General features: G+C 39.7%; 1 protein-coding gene across 3 annotated transcripts in view; it reads right to left on the bottom strand.

Annotated features, from left to right (window-relative positions):
- Positions 1 to 230: 230 nt before the first annotated feature.
- The window catches only part of dok4 (docking protein 4), a 159,172-nt gene continuing 138,982 nt past the window's right edge, over positions 231 to 20,420 (bottom strand). For all 3 annotated transcript variants that reach the window (XM_051942535.1, XM_051942524.1, XM_051942514.1), the window contains 4 exons: positions 16,534 to 16,723; positions 15,465 to 15,603; positions 14,495 to 14,612; positions 231 to 11,780 (listed from right to left, as the gene is read on the bottom strand). In XM_051942535.1, coding sequence (XP_051798495.1) covers positions 11,635 to 11,780; positions 14,495 to 14,612; positions 15,465 to 15,603; positions 16,534 to 16,723 — 593 coding nt within the window. In that variant the 3' untranslated portion in view covers positions 231 to 11,634. The remainder of the gene's footprint in view (positions 11,781 to 14,494; positions 14,613 to 15,464; positions 15,604 to 16,533; positions 16,724 to 20,420) is intronic.

Here is a 20,420-nt window from a genome sequence, read left to right as displayed (position 1 = left end):
CATAGAGTAGAGATGCTTTAGGGCCTTGCACAAGGCCAATAGTGGCAGGTTGTCAGTGCTGAGGCTTCAATCTTATACTGTAGGCCTTATTCACTGAGACACCATCAATTTCATTGTTAAAATCTCAATCGTCAATATTTTACATATGACATGGTTTTAAATAACAGACAAAGACAGACAAGATAAAGGTCACATTCAAAGGACTGACGTCAAAATAGAGAGCTGCACCATTAAGTAAGTAGTGGACTTTATTTTTCTTCAAAACATGCACTTAATGAGATAGTGTAAATGGGTGAACAACATTTGTCATCAATTACAGAGCCAGGGGGAAGCCCTATGGTTAGAGATGAAGCTGTCATTGTGATAACTCTACAATCACAATCACACACTTTAACTGCCTGGTGTTTTCAGACCATGCTGAATTGAAATGGTCTTTGCTGTCATTTTCCATTCTGCTGCACAGCCTTTTCCATCAGTAACCACTTACACTTAGCCCTCACATGTCGCTTAAATGACCCGAGAGGTGTTTCATGAAGCAGCATCACCTGTAAAGTCAGATTTACTCTGGTAGAGAGTAGGGAAGAGGCTTACTTTCTAGAAAGTGTGTAGTCTACCCCTTTAATTCAGTCTGAAATGTCTCAACAGCTATTGAATGGATTGTCATTAAATTTTGTGAAACAGTTATAATAGTGTATAGTGATATATAGTGATATATATATATTTTTTTAAATTCTTTATTTTACCAGGTAAGATCAGTTGAGAACAATTTTTCATTTACAATGATGACCTGGCAAGAGGCCCCAGCAGGAAGAAAGATAACAAATAAAAATATAAAAATAAAAATTAGATTGGCACAAAATTTGCCACAGTTGATAAGTACCACTAACTCTATTGACATTTATGGTTCAGTATCTTTACTACTACTGTAAGGATTGCACTGACATGGAATGAACATTCATATTTGCGTTTTTATACCACCATCAGATCAATATTTCAGTTTCTACAGCATTTTGGATTATGCTCAAATAGCTGCAAAATTATGGACAATTCCTACAAACCTCAGTTTGACTTTTTGTTTAGTGCTAATATGATCATGAGATATAGCTAAATTAGCATGCCAACATGTTTGACGAACAGGACAAAATTAACTTCAGCAGCTCAAACTGTGAAAATCACCACATTAACACTGTAACAGTTTGTTTGAGAGCACACTAGCAGTTATCAGAAGCACCACTGTGCTTTTAGTCACAGACTCCAATTTTGCTTTGCATTTTGGCTTAATGAGAATTCAAATGAAACTACATTCTTGATGTGGGACTGCAGCTTCACTGAAAACACTATTTTCAAAACTGTACGCAGTGTTAATATTTTTAAAAAAGAGCAGATACCCAGAAATATTAACATTATAAATACTGAAGTGATAGGCAACCTGAAGGTTAAACAGTACTACCACAATATTAATGCTTTTACAGTGCCTTACAAAAGTACCCCCCCCCCCCGGCTCTAATTTCTATGTATTTATTTATTTATTTATTTATATATCTATTGTGTATATATATATATATATATATACAGCCATGGCCATAAGTTTGGACACAAGTACCATGACGCTTGTGAATCTTAGAAAATAAAACAAAATTGTCACTTACAATACAGTACACAACTCCTGAGAACTATATTAAGTTTCATATTTTAAAAAAAATCAAAAGAGTTTGGTGTCATTTTGTTATTCTTACCAAATTCGGTTGTGAAAGTACTGCATTTTTTTGTTATTTTCTTCTAATATTATGTTTTGGGAACAAAGTTGTTCCAATTGTTGGAATTTATTGATAATATTATATCCCTTGTTGATTTGTTGACTAATTAAACTGGTGCTGTCAAAAAATATTAGTTATGTTCTGTAACAGACATCAAAACAGACATAGTAAGTCATGCTGTGTCCAAACTTATGGCCATGGCTGTATATGTTGTTTGTGGATTTCAGCTCTGCCTTCAACACAGTTCTCCCTCACAAACTGGTTATGAAGTTGAGCAACCTGGGGCTCAGCAGATCACTGTGCTCCTGGATTTTGGACTTCCTTAGCAACAGACCCCAGAACATCAGGATTAGAGACCACATCTCCTCCACTCTCATCCTGAACACCAGTACTCCTCAGGGATATGTCCTCATCCCCCTATTGTACTCTCTGTTCACACACGACTACTCTCCTGTTCACTCCAGCAACACCATCGTCAAGTTTGCTGATGACACCACCATCATAGGACTGATTAGAGACAACGATGAATCAGTCTACAGGGAGGAGGTCCAGCATCTGTGATGATGGTGTCATCACAACAACCTGAACCTCAACAAAGACCAAGGAGATAGTCTTGGACTTTAGAAGATCAAAGCGAATTGAGCACTCTACATCGATGGAGAGGAGGTAGAGAGGGTGGAGAGCTTCAAGTTGCTTGGGGTCCACACCTCTGCGGATTTCGCATGGTCCACCCACATCTCACACCAGGTGGGGAGGGCCCAACAGAGACTATACTTCCTCAGGAAGCTGCGTCAGGCTCATTTTACCCAAAAGCTGCTCTCAATCTTCTACTGCTCCACTATTGAGAGCCTCCTGACCTACTGCTGTACAGTGTGGTTCATCTGCTGCACTGTAGAGGACAGGAAGGAACTACAACAGGTGGCGAGAGCAGTAGAGCGGGTGACTCGGACCCCACTACCTCCCCTCGGAGACGTTTACACCAGCAGACTTCAGAGGAAAGCCAGGGGAATCACCAGAGACCCGTCACACCCAGGAGTCTAAGTATCACATGATCTGTCAATATATACAGACCTTTTCTGAAAGGCCCCAAGGCACTTAAGCAAGAGGCACCACTAACCAAATACTGCCATGAAGACCAAGGAAACCTCCAAACAAGTCGGGGACAAAGTTGTTGAGAAGTACAAGTCAGGGTTGGGTTATAAAAGAAATATCCAAATCCTTGATGATCCCCAGGAGCACCATCAAGTCCGTCATAATCAAATGGAAAAAACATGGCACCACAAAAAACCTGCCAAGAGAGGGCCGCCCACCAAAATTCACGGACCAAGCAAGGAGAGCATTAATTAGAGAGGCAGCACAGAGACCAAAGGTAACCCTAGGGGAGCTGCAGAGTTCCACAGACGAAGCAGGAGTATTTGTCCATAGGACCACAATAAGCTGTACACTCTATAGAGCTGGGCTTCATGGAAGAGTGGCCAGAAGAAAGCCATTACTTTCAGCTAAAAGTAAGAAGGCATGTTTTGAGTTTGCAAAAAGGAATGTGGGAGACTCCTAAAATATATGGAGGAAGGTGCTTCCAGTCAGGTGAGACTAAAATTGAACTTTTCGGCCATCAAGGAAAACGCTGTGTCTGGTGGACACCCAACACATCTCATCACTCCAAGAACGCCATAGCCACAGTGAAACATGGTGGTGGCAGCATCATGCTGTAGGGCTGTTTTTACAGATGCTAAATATGGGATATTCTTCAGCAAAACCTGTACCAGTCTGTAAGTTTTTGGCTCACCTTCCAGCAGGACAATGACCCCAAGCATACTGCGAAAGCAACACTTGAGTAGTTTAAGGGGAAACATATAAATATGTTGGAATGGCCTAGTCAAAGCCTAGACCTCAATCTAATTGAGAATCTGTGGTCACACTTAAAGATTGCTATTCACAAGCACACACCATCAAATTTAAAGGAGCTGGAGCAGTTTTCCCTTGAGGGATGGGCAAAAATCCCAGTGGAAAAATGTGGCAAGCTCATAGAGTCTTATAAAAAATGACTTGCAGGTGTGATGACCATAATAGGTGGCTCTACAATGTACTGACATTTGGGGATGAATAGTTGTGCACATTGACCATTCCGGTTATTTTGACTTTTTTTTGTTTGCTTCACAATAAAAACAAGAAAATCACTCAGAGAAAACTATACTCCGCCAAAGCTGCTCAGTCGTATTATTTATTATTATTTTATTATTTAGACCTAAATATACAGCGGACAGCAGGAATTGATGGGACTCGTAAACACGCCCACAATTTATTCAATCGATCCTTGTATCATTTCTGACAGACATATAGAAATTATACTCAAAACTCAAGTACAGGAAGGAGGAGAGGGTCTGTAGTGATAACTGTACTGTATGTGGTTTCAGTATTGGCTTGTCAACCAGTTACTAGTTAGTCACATGAGTACAACGCTCAGAGAGCACAGTACTCCTCCACGGCTGCTCAGTCGTTGTATGATTTCTGACAGATAAGTCCCAGTAAGTCCGCAGCTGCCGATCTGTAGTAGGATCACAATTATGTGACCGTCAGCAGGCAGTCGACATAGCGTTTACTTGTTCTCATACGGAAATCTTTAACAAATCTGTGGATCCACACTATAAGTTGCATCACTACCAAAATCGAATCACTTGGTTCTTGTGTCATTTCTGACCTTCCCTGAAAATGTTATCCACATCCGTTATTCCGTTTTTGAGTAATGTTGTGCAGAGACAGACAGATTCACAGAATCACAGAAGGACAAACGTATGGCAATTGCCACATAACTCCACTGTGTTCCTTGGCGGAGTAAAAGTCACATCTTCAAAGTTGTAGGCATGTTCAGTAAATTAAATGATGGAAACCCTAAAACAATCTATTTTAATTCCAGGTTGTGAGGCAAAAAACCACGAAATATGCCAAGGGGGGAGAATTCTTTTGCAAGGTACTGTACATCATTTGTACAAACCAAGCAACATAATTTCTCCATTTGATTATTGTGATGTTGCATTCTGTACATGACTTTTTGGTACAATGACAGAAAAATTTAAATAACTCACACAGGATATGAAAATATGGCTCAATTACAGTAGCAGAGGGCCAAATCGTAATGAGCTAACAAAAGAATTAATCCAACTTCCCAGTCACGGTCAAAAGTTCGTTTTTGTGATGTTTCTGTGTATTATTTATTATCACAATCATAATTTCAACTATATGTGTCAAAATCATGAATTAACTGTTAATAACTAAACTAGTCTATTGTCTTCGGCTTTGAGTTGAAGTGTGTGCAATGTACTATTTCACACAAATGCGAAGCCCAGCTTTTTCCCCCTAACCCCAGAATTTCCCCACAAAGATGATAAAGTCCAGTCTTAAGTCTTTTCTGAGCCTTCTTCATGAAACATCTCTGTCTGGTTACTTCTGTGACAATTTCTTTGCTACTGGTTTTCCTCTGACCAAACAGCAGCAGGGCACAGGCGTGAACAGAGATGGTGTGACTGTAATTAATCTATGGCCTTAAAGAATAATACTGTGAGAGGGGAAAGATAGGATGGGAGCTGTGTTCTTGTTGTTTACTTTGGTGGAAATTTATGTGTGAGGATCCACTCTGACAAAGAGTGGACAGACTACATCTGCTTTTTCAACATTGTAAGGTGCAAACAATGCAGCATGTCTCTAAACAGACAGCTACTACACACACACATCTACACACAATTCATAACTTAATTATGTAAACAACCAACAAAATGTTTAGCCCTGTCATGCCTAAATGATATAAAAACCATTAACCATGAAATGTAAGCTATAGAAGGATTCCAGCATAAATGAGTATAAATCACACAATCCAGATACAAGGCAATTTTTGACGGTGTAAAAGTGGTTGGGATGTTCTCCAAACTTCCACTAACAGTCTTAATCCCTTATGATAGAATAAAAAGGCAACAATCAAAGGTTGATCTCACAGGTGATCCCACAGTGGAAGAGAACATAACCTGTTCATCACTTCCTGATGTCTTCCTCTCAGTACTACCTCACCTGTACAATCCCAACAAAATGAACAGACACTTTTCTTTGTCAGACAAAGAATGGCATTTTTATCCATTATCCATACTTTGACTCAGTGGAAGCAACTAAAAGGTCTGAAACAGGCATAATACACCAATCAGGCATAACATTAGGACCACCTGTCTAATATTGTGTTGGTCCCCCTTTTGCCACCAAAACAGCCCTGACCCATTGAGGCATGGACTCCACTAGACTCCTGAAGGTGTGCTGTGGTATCTGGCACCGAGAGGTTAACAGCAGATCCTTTAAGTCCTGTAAGATGCGAGGAGGGGTCTCCATAGATTGGACTTGTTGGTCCAGCACATCCCACAGATGTTGGATTGGACAGAGATGTAGGAAATTTGGAGGTCAAGTCAACACCTCAAACTTGTTATTGTGCTCATCAAACCATTCCTGAAACATTTTTGCTTTGTGGCACAGTGCACTATCCTGCTGAAAGAGGCCACAGCCATTGGGAAATACTGTTTCCATGAGAGGGTGTACATGATCTGCAATTAATGCTTAGGTAGGTGGTACATGTCAAATTAACATCCACATGGACCCAAGGTTTCCCAGCAGAAGATTGCCCAAAAAATCTCATTGCCTCCGCCAGCTTGCCTTTTTCCCATAGTGCATCCTGGTGCCATGTGTTCCCCAGGTAAGTGATGCACATGCAACCAGCCATCCACGTGATGTAAAAGAAAACGTGATTCATCAGACAAGGCCACCTTCTTCCATTGCTATCTTCTACCTTCCATTCCTTCAATTCCTTACTATCAGGATGTCCCAATAGCTCTGTGAAAAACCTACAGTTGATCTAAAATGCTGCAGCATGAGTACTGACGGGAGTTAGCAAGAGAGATCATATTTCTCCTATACTGGGTTCTCTTCATTGGCTTCCTGTGAAATCTAGAATAGAATTTAAAATCCTTCTCCTGACATACAAAGCTCTTAACGATCAATCTCAGTCGTATCTTAAAGACCTTAATGTACCATATCATCCTAGCAGAACTCTTTGCTCTCAGAATGCATGCTTACTTGTTATTCCTAGAATTTCTAAAAGTAGAATAGGAGGCAGAGAATTCAGCAATCAGACACCTCTCCTGTGGAACCAGCTCCCAGTTTAGGTTCGGGAGGCTCACACCCTTTCTATTTTTAAGACCAGGCTTAAAACCTTCCTTTTTTGACAAATCTTGTAGTTAGGGCGGTGACCCTTAGGGGGTTAGTTGGAATCTTCATTTGCACAACTGACTTTCGACGTCCCTTAGTTATGCCCCTAGTTATGCTGCTATAGGCCTAGGCTGCTGGGGGACCTTTCTTGATGCACTGAGCCCTTCTCTAATTACCGTTGTATTTACTATATATACCGTTATTGCATTGGATTCACTCTGTTTCTCCCTCTATCCTTTCTCCGAGTGTCTCTGGTCCCAGAGCTGAATGCTTCAGATTTGCGGTTCCTGTCCCATTAACTGACGTAGCCTCCATCATGTCCACTGTGGGATGCTGCTCCTGACCTTCCTCCAGCCCACTGCTTCCACCCCCTCTAACTATCTGTTCCTGTCAACCTACTGGCCAGCGGCAGATGGGTCCCCTATATGAGCCGGGTTTTTCTCAAGGTTTCTTCTCGTTAAAAGGGAGTTGTTTCTTGCCACTGTTGCCTTAGGGCTTGCTTTGAGGGTTCAGGCAAATGGGTTCTGTAAAGCGTCTTGAGACCATCTGAATTGCAATTGGCACTATATAAACTGAATTGAATTGAATTGAATTGAAATTGCTCTGTGGTCCAGTTCTGATGCTCACATGCCCATTGCTGATGCTTTTGGTGGTGTATAGGGGTCAGCTGGTCACCCTGACTGGTCTGCAGCTATGCAGCCTCATACACAACAAACTGTGATGCACTGTGTATTCTGACACTTTTTATCAGAACCAGCATTAACTTCTTCAGCAATTCCAGCAACAGTAGCTTATCTCTTGGATCTGACCACATGGACCAGCCTTCACTCCCCACGTGCATCAATGAGTCTTGGCCACCTATAAGCCTGTTGCCGGTCCTTGGACCACTTTTGATAGATACTGACCACTGCAGACCAGGAATACCCCATTAAAACTGCAGTTTTGGACATGAACAGGTGACATAATGAAGAAATAATCAGTCTTTTTCACATCACCTGTCAGTGGTCATAATGTTATGTCTGATCGGTGTATATGAGGTAAGCTTTTCTGAACTGTGACATTACCTTCCTGCTCATGCTCTGGTGCAGCTCTGCTGCAAAATCAGGATTTCTCTTCCTTGGTCCCTGCTGTCACCTCACAGGTCACTTGTAGGGTCTATGTGTCCTTTGATCAAATGAACAAGTGACTCTCTGGTGTGACCTTAAGGCAGAAAAAGATCCTCACCCAGTGTCTGTTTTCATTTCTGACCCTCTGAGAAGCTATGTAGGCTATTTTTTAAATGTGTCTTTCAGTTCTTCTCCTGTGTTCCATAATGAAACTCCCATTTCATTATTTAGGGTTTTGTCATTCTATTATGAAAGAAAACTGAATAATGAAACGGGAATATCAAATGGCAAATATAAAGCTCTGAATATCAGATACTGGTAGCATCAGTCCATTTGTGTCATATGAGCTTGTTGAAAATCCATATCTATTGAACTCAACACTGTCAGCCTCTGTTCTCCTTTTGGCTCTTAAATAATATGAAAATAATAAGGTTGTGCAAGTACAGCTCAAAAAAGCATGTGGATACCTGGAGGTGTAAAAGGATACATTCCAAAGAATGTCTGAAACTCTTCTGTTGGATGTCCAGTTTAGCACAGGAGCCACTCCATCAAAACTGATGTGATGACAGTTTCATTCTCCATTTCAGAGCAGTTCAGAGCCTCCATAAACAGATCCTTTTGCTGTGAAGTTTCATCAGTCAAAGTCAAAAGATAAACAGGGACAGTAAAAGTGACAAGTGTTCTTCATACAAGTGTGTCAACTGGCATTGGTACACTAAGGATCTTCCATGTGGACTGTCCACCTGTCAATGTATTTCCAATGGTAGTACATTCCATGTGATGCTATTAAGACACCATGCAGCCTTGGGCCACGCAGTATTTCAACAAGCACAGTAGCACAGTAGCCTTGTTGACAGTAATCCCATGGTATTCATTTGGAATCTGTCATTCTTGGGGTGAGAAACTCAAGCTTGAGCATCATATTCAATGTTGCTAGTCCCAATGTATGCACACCATTTAAAAAAACGTGGTAATTTGACCAAAATGTGACATTTCATAAATTCCTCACTTAAACAAAAACACCAAATCTTGGCAGGTACTACATGATCACATACACCTGTCTTTAAAGGCTTAAATATGTTTCAGACAGCCTATTTTGTCATTAAAGAAATCGTAAAAATCTTCATGTCTCCCAAATTACCCCATTAAAAGGAGGGATGAAAGCTCTTCATTTTAAGTTATTTGTTCTGTGATGTTTTGTAGAATTCAATTCCTCAGACATTCATGCTATTGCATTTCTTTTAAACAAATCCCCAATGACGCTATTATTACTTTTTTTCTTGATACCCTACTAAAATAAATAGGTTATTAGGTACTTATTAAGGCAGCACGGTGAAGCGTTAGCTAGCACTGTCGCCTCACTGCTAGACGATCTTGGGTTTGCCTCTAAATTGTCCAGTGGTGTAAATGTCAGTGTGTAGTGTTAGTGTGCCTGATTGTTTGTCTCTATGTATGGCCCTGCAATAGACTAACAACCTGTCCAAGGTGTACCCTGCTGTCACCCTAATTTGCAATAAGTACTGTATAGATAATAGATGGATGGTACTTAAATGTATGAACCTGTAATATAAAGTGTTACACATATAGACTACAGTGGGCTGACAGTTTTCATGTCTTATTTAAGCGAGCATGTCACTTTCAACAATACTACAGTATACAATAGACATAGTTACACCACTCTGCAATATCACTTGATTCAAAAGTCAATACATCTGTGATCACTGACACAAGTTAGAAAACTCGTGATCACTGAAAAAAAAAACTGAGTATACCTGTGCTTTCCACACAGTCTAGCTGCATGAATATGGTTATAAAGTGAACTGTAAACACCAAAACTTTCTCAATTTTGGACGTACAGGCTGTGTCTGTCTCTATGTCTGTATGATGGGTCCATACAAAAATTAATTAGAAGAATTAAAAAAAAATCAGACTGGGTGACTTCAAAGGTATAAAAGAATACAAGTAGATTGGTGACCATTTAAAAATGAGTGGAGACACAGCTCTAGCCGTAAACAGGAGGTGTAAATTGTAAACCACCTACAGTGGTTATGTCCTTTTAAAATGATGCAACAGACAGTGTGCCATTTTCACAATCAAACTATAAAAAACAGACAAGGAAGTGTTTCAGACTTGTCAGAGTGGTTACCGATGGAAACTTTTGGATGAAACTTTGCTAAAGAAAATGAGAAGAAGCCCATTGATATTGGGAGCACATTCTTTTAAGATAAATTTGTTAGCTCAGGTGGATTGAATTAGATTCAGCATGTCTGGCTTGAACCTGTTCAGGACTAACTGAGTATATAATCCAGACTGAAGCACAAGACTGCATGAGCACAAAATATTCTAATACTGCTTGACTAGATCATTCCTACATTTAAGAAGCCTAATTGAAGAGGTATATTTCAGCATGACAACAATTCAAGGCATGCTGCCAAACTGACGTAAGAGTTTCTAAGAAAGAACAAAGTGAAAATGATTGTTACTAACAATGCCCTCTGAGTTGAATGTAGTAGAACACCTTTGCATTATTTAAAAGAGAAAGGTGAAGCAACAAACCCCCTTCAGGAAAGAGATTCTGAAAAAATGGGCCCTGAAGAATGCATAAGTACTGAAAAATTAAGGTTTAGGATCTCAATAATCAAAGATGTACTCAGTTACATTGAGCTTCTGCTATGGGGTCAGTATTTTTAGCATAGCAAATCTAAACTGATATTTCTTAATTTTGCACAGGATTGAATACTCTGCTGTTCAAATTAGAAGTGATGCAGTTTTTGAAAGATATTATATTTAAATGATATTTCAGTGAAGTGTTGCACAGGGGAGTACTTTCTTCTGTTGTATACTCATTTCTTATGCACACTGTAAATATAGATCCCAGTGCTAATTTTGGCAATGGGCTGAATGAAGTTAAAGATGCACATCTATACACATTATTGACCACCATATGTGTATGAATATACAAACTACAACTGACTTGTGGCATGAAAAAACTGGGCAGATATGACCAGCAATTGCTCCCAAATAAAATGCTGTGTTGTTTCACTTTACATCCACATCAAGTCCCATCTCATACTTAATTTCATTCAGAATTTGAACTATATTTTTAGACTGAAATATCCCCACAATATTTAAGACCTTTCACCATGTTTTTGAGACAAACATGGTGGATTAAAGCATACTAAGAGCTTTTTGGGGCTCACTTTACAAAGCAGGTAATACATGCCAAGTTTCCAAACAGAGTTTCTCATTGGGATCGTTCAGAGACAAATATCACACAGTCTACTTTGGGAACTGTAATCATGGAAGAAAATCCACTTTCCTCAGTCCTCTGCAGAATTATGTTCTCTCACTTCAGGTGCTTTCTACATTCAAGATGGCGTATTGGCCAGTGTTAGCTGCAATCACGTCATATACTGTGAGGTGTAATGTTGGGCTGTTCATCTGATAGGACGAGAAAGTGTTTCTTCAGTGTGTGCCTGCATGCGTGTATGTTTGTGCCACCTTTTCAATGACCACGTCTTCTGCTGTGTGTTTTACTGTCCAGGGTATGTAGGGTAGTGTGCCAGCGAGTGTGTGTGTATGTGCTGCTGGGACTGTGCATGTGTATTTGACAGGGGCAGTGTGGCGTGGCGGTCCAGAGTCAGGCGTGTCGATAGTAGCTCATCTTCGGCAGTGTCACCTACAGACAAACACAGCTGTTACTGTAACATACACCAGATGCATTGTGTTCAGTGTGTTAGGAAGTGTTTGAACTCTTGCATCTTCCAGTCTGACGTGGTCAGTCTGGGAGATTTCTTCTCAACACACAGAGACTGTTATGGACTTGGTCAACTCCTTTTCAGTAAGAAAGCTTGCTTAGCGTGGCTATTTTTAGCCAGCTGAAACTAAAGGGCCTTTTACATTCTAAGGGAAGCTGCGAATCACATTACTGTAAGAATCAGTTATTAATCTCAGACAGTACATTCTCAGTTGTATTAAAGGTTTTATCTTACCTTCAATCTAAATTTACACATCCAAAAAAGATTATATTGAAGTGTAAGCAGAAAAAGCTCAACACACACTACCAGTCAAAAGTTTCGACACACCTTCTCATTCAATGTTTTCTTTATTTTTACTACTTTCTACATTTTAGATACATACTGAAGAGATTAAAACTTTGAGTCAAGATATATGGAATTATTTAGCAAACAAACATTTTGAAATAAGTCTAAATATGTTTTCAATTTTTGATACTTTAAATTAGCCACCCTATGCTTTGATGACAGCTTTGCAAACCTTTGGTATCGTCTTGATGAGCTTCATGAAGTAGTCACCTGAAATGGTTTTCACATCACAGGTGTGTCTTGTCAAGATTAATTTCTTGCCTTCTTAATGGGGTTGGGACCATCAATTGTGTTGTGCAGAGGTCAGATTGGTACACAGTTGACAGCCCTATTTGAGAACTGTTAGAATCCATATTATGGCAAGAACCAATCAGCTAAGTGAAGAGAAATGACAGTCTATCATTACTTTAAGAACTGAAGGTAGGTCAGTTGGAAAATTGCAGAAACTTTGAATTTATCCCTGTAGGTTGTTTTTTCTTGACAATCTGGATGAACCAAACAGCATCAAAGGGCAAAGCATGATGAAAAAATAAGAGCAGCTGACCAGCAAGGAATTTTGTTCCAGAGTTCCAGTTTTATACTTAGTTTTTACATACAAAAAATACAGCTCACCAAACAAACAGCAAGACAAAGGAGTCACCCAGGTGCAGTGGATGATGGCACATCCAGCAGCAGAGCAAGAGCTTCAGCCTCACCCCCTACTTCTCACACACTGCCCTGACCGCTCATCTGGCCTTTATAGTCTCCACCACAGTGACCTGCCCACACTTCCATTTAAAAAACACACATCTCTATAATTTAACATCTTTTATACTTAAAAAACACAATGCAATTAACTAGAGTCTGATACAAATTAAAGAAAACATATAATAAAACAAAGAAACATTAAACAAAGATCAAACTGAGCAAAAATCCCCATGTAAGCCCTCCCCTCTCTTCTCTGATCTCTCAATTCAGCCTAATCAGATAAGTGACCACGGCTGGCATCCTGTGGCTGGATTTTCATGTGTGCACTCCATGAAATGCTCCTGAAATAAATCTCAAGAGAGAGAGTGGTTAACATAGGTTTTCCCCAACACAAAACAAAATAACAAATAAACTTGTACCAGTCTGTTGTCCAAATGTCAATGTGCATGTGCATTTTCACCTTAGTGAGGGGGATGCTTGTCAGCTCCCTCACAATCCCCAATTGCAGTTGCAAAAACCATCAAATGCTACAATGAAACTGGCTCACATGAGGACCGCTCTAAGAAAGAAAGACCAAGAGTCACCTCTGCTGCTGAAGTTAAGTTCCTCCAAGTCACCAGCCTCAGAAATCGCAAGTTAGCAGCACCTCAGATTAGAGCCCAGGTAAATGCCACACAGAGTTCTAGTAGCAGACACATCTCTACATCTACAAGTGTTCAGAGGAGACTGCGTGAATCAGGCTTTTATGGTCAAAAAGCTGCTAAGAAACTGCTACTAAGGAAAAGCAACAAGCAGAAGAGATTTGTTTTGGCCAAGAAACACAAGGAATGGACATTAGACAAGTGGAAATCTATGCCTTGGTCTGATAAATACAATTTTTAGAACTTTGGTTCCACTTGCTGTGTCTTTGTGCGACACAGAAAATGTGAACGGATGGTCTCTGCATGCATGGTTCCCACCGTGAAGCATGGAGGAGGATGACTGATGGTGTGGACACGTTTTGCTGGTGACATTGATGGGGATTTATTCAAAACTGAAGGCACACTGAACCAGCATGGCTACAACAGCATCCTGCAGCGACATGCCATCCCATCCCATCCAGTTTGTATTTAGTTGGACCATCATCCAATCCAGATGATTTAGGATGAGATGGACCACAGAGTGAAAGCAAAAGGACCAGCAAGTGCTTAGCATCTCTGGGAGCTCCTTCAGGACTACTGGAAAACCATTTCAGCTGGCTACCTCATGAAGCTCATGGAGAGAATGCCAAGAGTGTGCAAAGTAGTAATCCAAGCAAAGAGTGGCTATTTTGAAGAATCAAAAATATAAAGGATGTTTTGATTTATTTCAAACTTTTTTTGGTTTACTACATAATTCCATTTCTGTTCATTCATTGTTTTGATGTCTTTAGTGAGAATCTACAATGTAAATAATCATGAAAATAAAGAAAAACCATTAAATGAGTAGGTGCGTCCAAACCTTTGACTGGCACTGTAAATCAATGAATATCCTTAGATGTTTTGTAAAAGCCAGCTTTAAGGAATAATGATTATATACAAACACAATACACTCAAATGAAAAAATTGTCTGGTGTGTGGCCTACCACTGCCAGGATCCATGCCAATCTGGCTTCCAGTGATGTGGTGCCAGTAGGCTGATCGGGGCAGGATGGCAGTAGGAGTGCAGGGGTAAGAGCCAGCCTCTGAACTTTTAGACTGCAACTTGGAGTCATATGTAGACAGCATCAGAGATTTAGAAAAACAGCATACAAAGCAGTTTCAAGAAACAACCACATTTAGCACATCTACAAAGATTTCAGTAAATTTCTATCACTGCATAACTGATGACAGTGCAAAAGAGTGCCAGGCATCTAGAATCAGTGGTACTGAGCTGGCACAACTAATTACAATATCCTGTAACTGCTAAATGCTCCACTGTGTTGACCAGTTAGTTGCCACATTTCTTCTGGCTATGGTTTTGGGAACATACAATATCTACAGTCTTGATGTCAGCTGCCTGTTTATAAAAACAGAGTTAGACTGCACACTGTGAAACAAAAAACAAACCAAAAAATATTATTGCACCTAAAGATACTGAAAAGCTGAGCAGATCTGAAGGTAGCTTAAGAATTGGTCCACAACAAGTTCTCCACATTACTACTTTCAAAACAGACATAGTCCTTTTATCCACAGTAAATATGAATTTACTGAGTAAATTACAGGTTTCAGTTTGTAAAGAGATTACATCACATTAATATAAAAAATAATTCTGGTTTGAAAACTGTATATTGACACATATGCATCTCCTCTTGAAGATTTAGATTAGAATAATTAAGCACTCATTTAATATTGTACTTCAGCAGTACAGGTACTGATTGTAGTCATCAAAGTAACAATTTAAAAGTAACTACAGAACAAAACAAAATTAGTATAGTTATTAACCAACCAAAGAAATAGTAAATACGCAGTGTGTGTGTGTGTGTGTGTGTGTGTGTGTGTGTGTGTGTGTGTGTGTGTGTGTGTGTGTGTGTGTGTGTGTGTGTCTGTGTGTGTGTGTGTCTGTCAGGCTCTTACCCTGCTGTTTTTTTCCATCTCCAGCAGGACCTTCTTATGGTGCTCAGCGATGGCCAGTGTAGAGGAATGAACTCTCTGGTAGATCTGCTCTCCCTCTCTGGTCTGAAAGGTGTACAGTCCTTCACCACTGTCACACATCCTACATACAACATGACCACAGCATGAAGTCTGCAGCTAATATACAGAAAAATACAATATACACAGTTTATTTTTGACTAAATCCTGCTGAAATATGAGAATATTTCAAAACGTTTTTTGGCTTCACCAGAAAATGGCTAAGGAGATTTATTTTTCAACATTAGTGCTCTTGTTCCTGGGGGAGACCACAGAACTTTTGAAGTACTCTTGTACAAGCCCCAGCAGCTCTCTGGCCTATTAATTCTTATGAGCAGGTGTTTTATCTCAACTATTATTGATTTCGGAGCCAATAGAGAAACATATCAGACTCAGTGAAGTTCTGCGCTATGTACTGTAAGTCTGCCTGTTTCTTTTCCCCACACGGACAAATGAATGCAGGAAAACATCATTACAACTGTTTACTAACTGTGGAACTTGTCATGTCATATGACTTTGTGTTAATTCCCTGTGGCTAGTATGTAAGATAAGCCAGTGTGAACATAGACTCATAAAGAAAAGCATCAGGTTCAGTAATGGGTCAGAAGAATTTGATCTCTGACATCCGTGCAGTGCTCGGATCGTTTCATTGTTACAACACGTATTTCCTTTGCAAAAAAAGTATGAACAAGAAATAAAGAAAGAAAGAAAGAAAGAAAAAAGAAAGAAATAGGACAAAAAAGGCAGCAACTCATTTATAGCTATATACTGATCTGAACTGCAGGTGCAAAGTATCATATGAGTATATGCTGAACAGTCTATGGAGAGACAAGGATGATGGGACTTCATTACAACATATGTTTTGGCAAGTACACACACACGCACACACACACACACACACACACACACACACACACACACACACACACACACACACACACACACACACACACACACACACACACACACACACACACACACACATCATTCTCCAGCCAACTCATGCTGCTCTCACCGTCCAGCTTCAAAAGTGAAGCGGGTGGCATCGCGTCCGTAGCGTCGCAGTGAGCAGAGAGGCCAGGTGACCAGCTTGGTGCGAGGGTTGTGGATGTCCCACAGGTAAATGTTCTCATGGGTGATCTGCATCATGCACTCCCCATAGATGTCTAGGTTGGGACAAGGGAGGAGGAACACACTAAAACGCTCTGAGGAGACAAAGAATGACAGAAACAATGTCAGCAACTTATTTTCAAAGTACTTTTAGCCAGAAATGTTATCTGAGTGAGAGAGTTAACAGAGTTTCAGAGTTTTGGCCAACAGTTTAGCTCAGTTCTGTGTAAATGCCATTTCATTGCTCAGCTTTATTACCTGAGTCTTTCTTTAAAAAAAAAACATGCTTCTATCTTCTGCCCACATTTTAAGTTACATAGGCATGTCATATCAGAGCTGTTTTAATGTCAGGTTCAGTATACACAAAATTTTTGTTTTATAAGATAAGTCACTCTGTCAGATTATAGTCAGGAATCCTTGCCATGGTCGACTAGACATTAGTTCCTGACTAGTCATAGCTTGTTGACTTTCAAACCTTGCATGATATAATCAAGAAGAATTTACCAGGTACCACCTTCCAGAAACAATGGTGTCTGAAATGCTAGTTGCAATACAGATTTTCTTGTTCTGGAAATTTCTAAAAATTAAAAAACATCATGACACTCTGTGGAGAGAGAAGGTACAATTTTTTTTTGTCTTAAGCGTTAATTTTGACTGCTATGATGCACTACATGGGTGTATGAAGAATATATGCTCATATGGACTAATAAATGCTTATTCAGAATTACTATGCAATCTAACTTTGCATTTGATCAGAAGCATGTTTACCTAAGAGTACTATAACAGCTTTACAAAAACCTTTTAGAATGATTTTAAGGAAAAAGTTAATTATTAAATCTATGTTTTTGGAATTTATATAATTTAGGGACGTAAATGTGAAGATGGATGACAATTACTATCTACAACACAAATACAACACATACTAAGAAACAACAACACAAAACAAACTGTGATGGTGGGAGAGAATGCTGGAAGAAAGAAAATACTATAGTATAGTACAATATTTTGTTTTGAGAATAATAGGTGGATAGATCATCATCTGAAAGCAAGCGTTAATTTGGGGTTTTAGACTAAATTGGAATTTTAGGAGATATATTTTGCAAAAAAAGGAGAATTTGGAAAGTTGCACTTGGTTATCAGTAAAGGAGGTTAATTGCATGCACATTGTGGTGATGCAGCAATGATTCAAAGGATTTAAAGGCCTGTTGATGGTTTGGTCAGAGCAGGGATGGGCAAAGTGAAGCCTTCTTTGTGGTCACAGAAAAGATGAGAGGCAGGGGTGGACTGGGGCAACCAATCAGCCCTGGCATTTTTGGCCCATACCGGCCCACAGCATTATCAGTGGACTGAATCAAGCACTAATTTTTGAATGCAAGGACAAAAATGGACAGAAAGGTTGGATTTTCAGAACAAATATTCAAAAACATCTTCAGAGACTGATACAAAATTGTTTCAAAAGTTTCAAAAAATTACAATCCAGTAGAGCAGGGGTATTCAACTAAAATTCAGTGGTCCAGTCAGAGAAAATTTATAAAAGCAAAGTTCCAGAACATCATGATGTCTAATTGAATTAGTGTGATATATGTTGATGTAACCTAGTAGTTTTATTAGCGTCTGCATGTAATCAATAACTGACCGTCAAATCAAATGAATTCAGTACAGTTCAAAAAACATTTTGACAACATTAATTTAAAATAACTTTTGATATAACTGTACATCTTAAAATAAAGTGCAGAACTTCAAAAAATAATGACTGAACAACCTGAAGCAACTTATATGCATCTTTAATAATACCTAAATTAAAAAAAATATCAGCAAGTGAACAGTTTTACATTTTTTTCACGTCTTCTATCACTCCCCTTACAGTGCCTTGCGAAAGTATTGGGCCCCCTTGAACTTTTCAACCTTTCGCCACATTTCAGGATTCAAACATAAAGATATAAAATTTTAATTTTTTTGTCAAGAATCAACAACAATTGGGACACAATTGTGAAGTGGAATGAAATTTATTGGATATTTTATACTTTTTTAACAAATAAAAAACTGAAAAGTGGGGTGTGCAATATTATTCGGCTCCTTTACTTTCAGTGCAGCAAACTCACTCCAGAAGTTCAGTGAGGATCTCTGAATGATCCAATGTTGTCCTAAATGACTGATGATGATAAATAGAATCCACCTGTGTGTAATCAAGTCTCCGTATAAATGCACCTGCTCTGTGATAGTCTCAGGGTTCTGTTTAAAGTGCAGAGAGCATCACGAAGACCAAGGAACACACCAGGCAGGTCCGAGATACCGTTGTGGAGAAGTTTAAAGCCGGATTTGGATACAAAAAGATTTCCCAAGCTTTAAACATCTCAAGGAGCACTGTGCAAGCAATCATATTGAAATGGAAGGAGTATCAGACCACTGCAAATCTACCAAGACCCGGCCGTCCCTCTAAACTTTCACCTTGAACAAGGAGAAGACTGATCAGAGATGCAGCCAAGAGGCCCATGATCACTCTGGATGAACTGCAGAGATCTACAGCTGAGGTGGGAGAGTCTGTCCATAGGACAAGAATCAGTCGTACACTGCACAAATCTGGCCTTTATGGAAGAGTGGCAAGAAGAAAGCCATTTCTCAAAGATATCCATAAAAAGTCTTGTTTAAAGTTTGCCACAAGCCACCTGGGAGACACACCAAACATGTGGAAGAAGGTGCTCTGGTCAGATGAAACCAAAATCGAACTTTTTGGCCACAATGCAAAACGATATGTTTGGCGTAAAAGCAACACAGCTCATCACCCTGAACACACCATCCCCACTGTCAAACATGGTGGTGGCAGCCTCATGGTTTGGGCCTGCTTTTCTTCAGCATGGACAGGGAAGATGGTTAAAATTGATGGGAAGATGAATGGAGCCAAATACAGGAGCATTCTGGAAGAAAACCTGTTGGAGTCTGCAAAAGATCTGAGACTGGGATGGAGATTTATCTTCCAACAGGACAATGATCCAAAACATAAAGCCAAATCTACAATGGAATGGTTCACAACTAAACGTATCCAGGTGTTAGAATGGCCAAGTCAAAGTCCAGACCTGAATCCAATCGAGAATCTGTGGGCAGAGCTGAAGACTGCTGTTCACAAACGCTCTCCATCCAACCTCACTGAGCTCGAGCTGTTTTGCAAGGAAGAATGGGCAAGAATTTCAGTCTCTCGATGTGCAAAACTGATAGAGACATACCCCAAGCGACTTGCAGCTGTAATTGCAGCAAAAGGTGGCGCTACAAAGTATTAATGCAAGGGGGCCGAATAATATTGCACGCCCCACTTTTCAGGTTTTTTTTTTTTTTTAAGTTTAAAATATCCAATAAATTTCATTCCACTTCACGATTGTGTCCCACTTGTTGTTGATTCTTGACAAAAAATTAAAATTTTATATCTTTATGTTTGAAGCCTGAAATGTGGCGAAAGGTTGAAAAGTTCAAGGGGGCCGAATACTTTCACAAGGCACTGTATATCCCTGCTGCTTAATGGGAGAACTGAGCTTCAGCTGCCAGTATTCTGAATCGTGGTCTGAACAGTGTCAGGGTTGTTCTCAAACACATTTGGATCTCATTGGTGAGTCTGGAATCATATTTAGCTATTCATAGTTGAAAAAGCTAACTCGCAGCTGCATGTTTAGCCGAACATAGTCAGCATGTGCAGAGCTACTTTCTTTTAGGTGTTGCATTATTTGTTTTCCTATTTTGTCTATCCTCCTCTCGTCTGCCCCTCTCAACTGTTTTCTGAATGCAGAGCTGTGATGTTTAGCC

This window comes from Acanthochromis polyacanthus, chromosome 2 (assembly GCF_021347895.1).
Source record: "Acanthochromis polyacanthus isolate Apoly-LR-REF ecotype Palm Island chromosome 2, KAUST_Apoly_ChrSc, whole genome shotgun sequence".
Classification (NCBI taxonomy): domain Eukaryota; kingdom Metazoa; phylum Chordata; class Actinopteri; family Pomacentridae; genus Acanthochromis; species Acanthochromis polyacanthus.
This window is presented reverse-complemented; position numbering and strand designations above follow the sequence as displayed.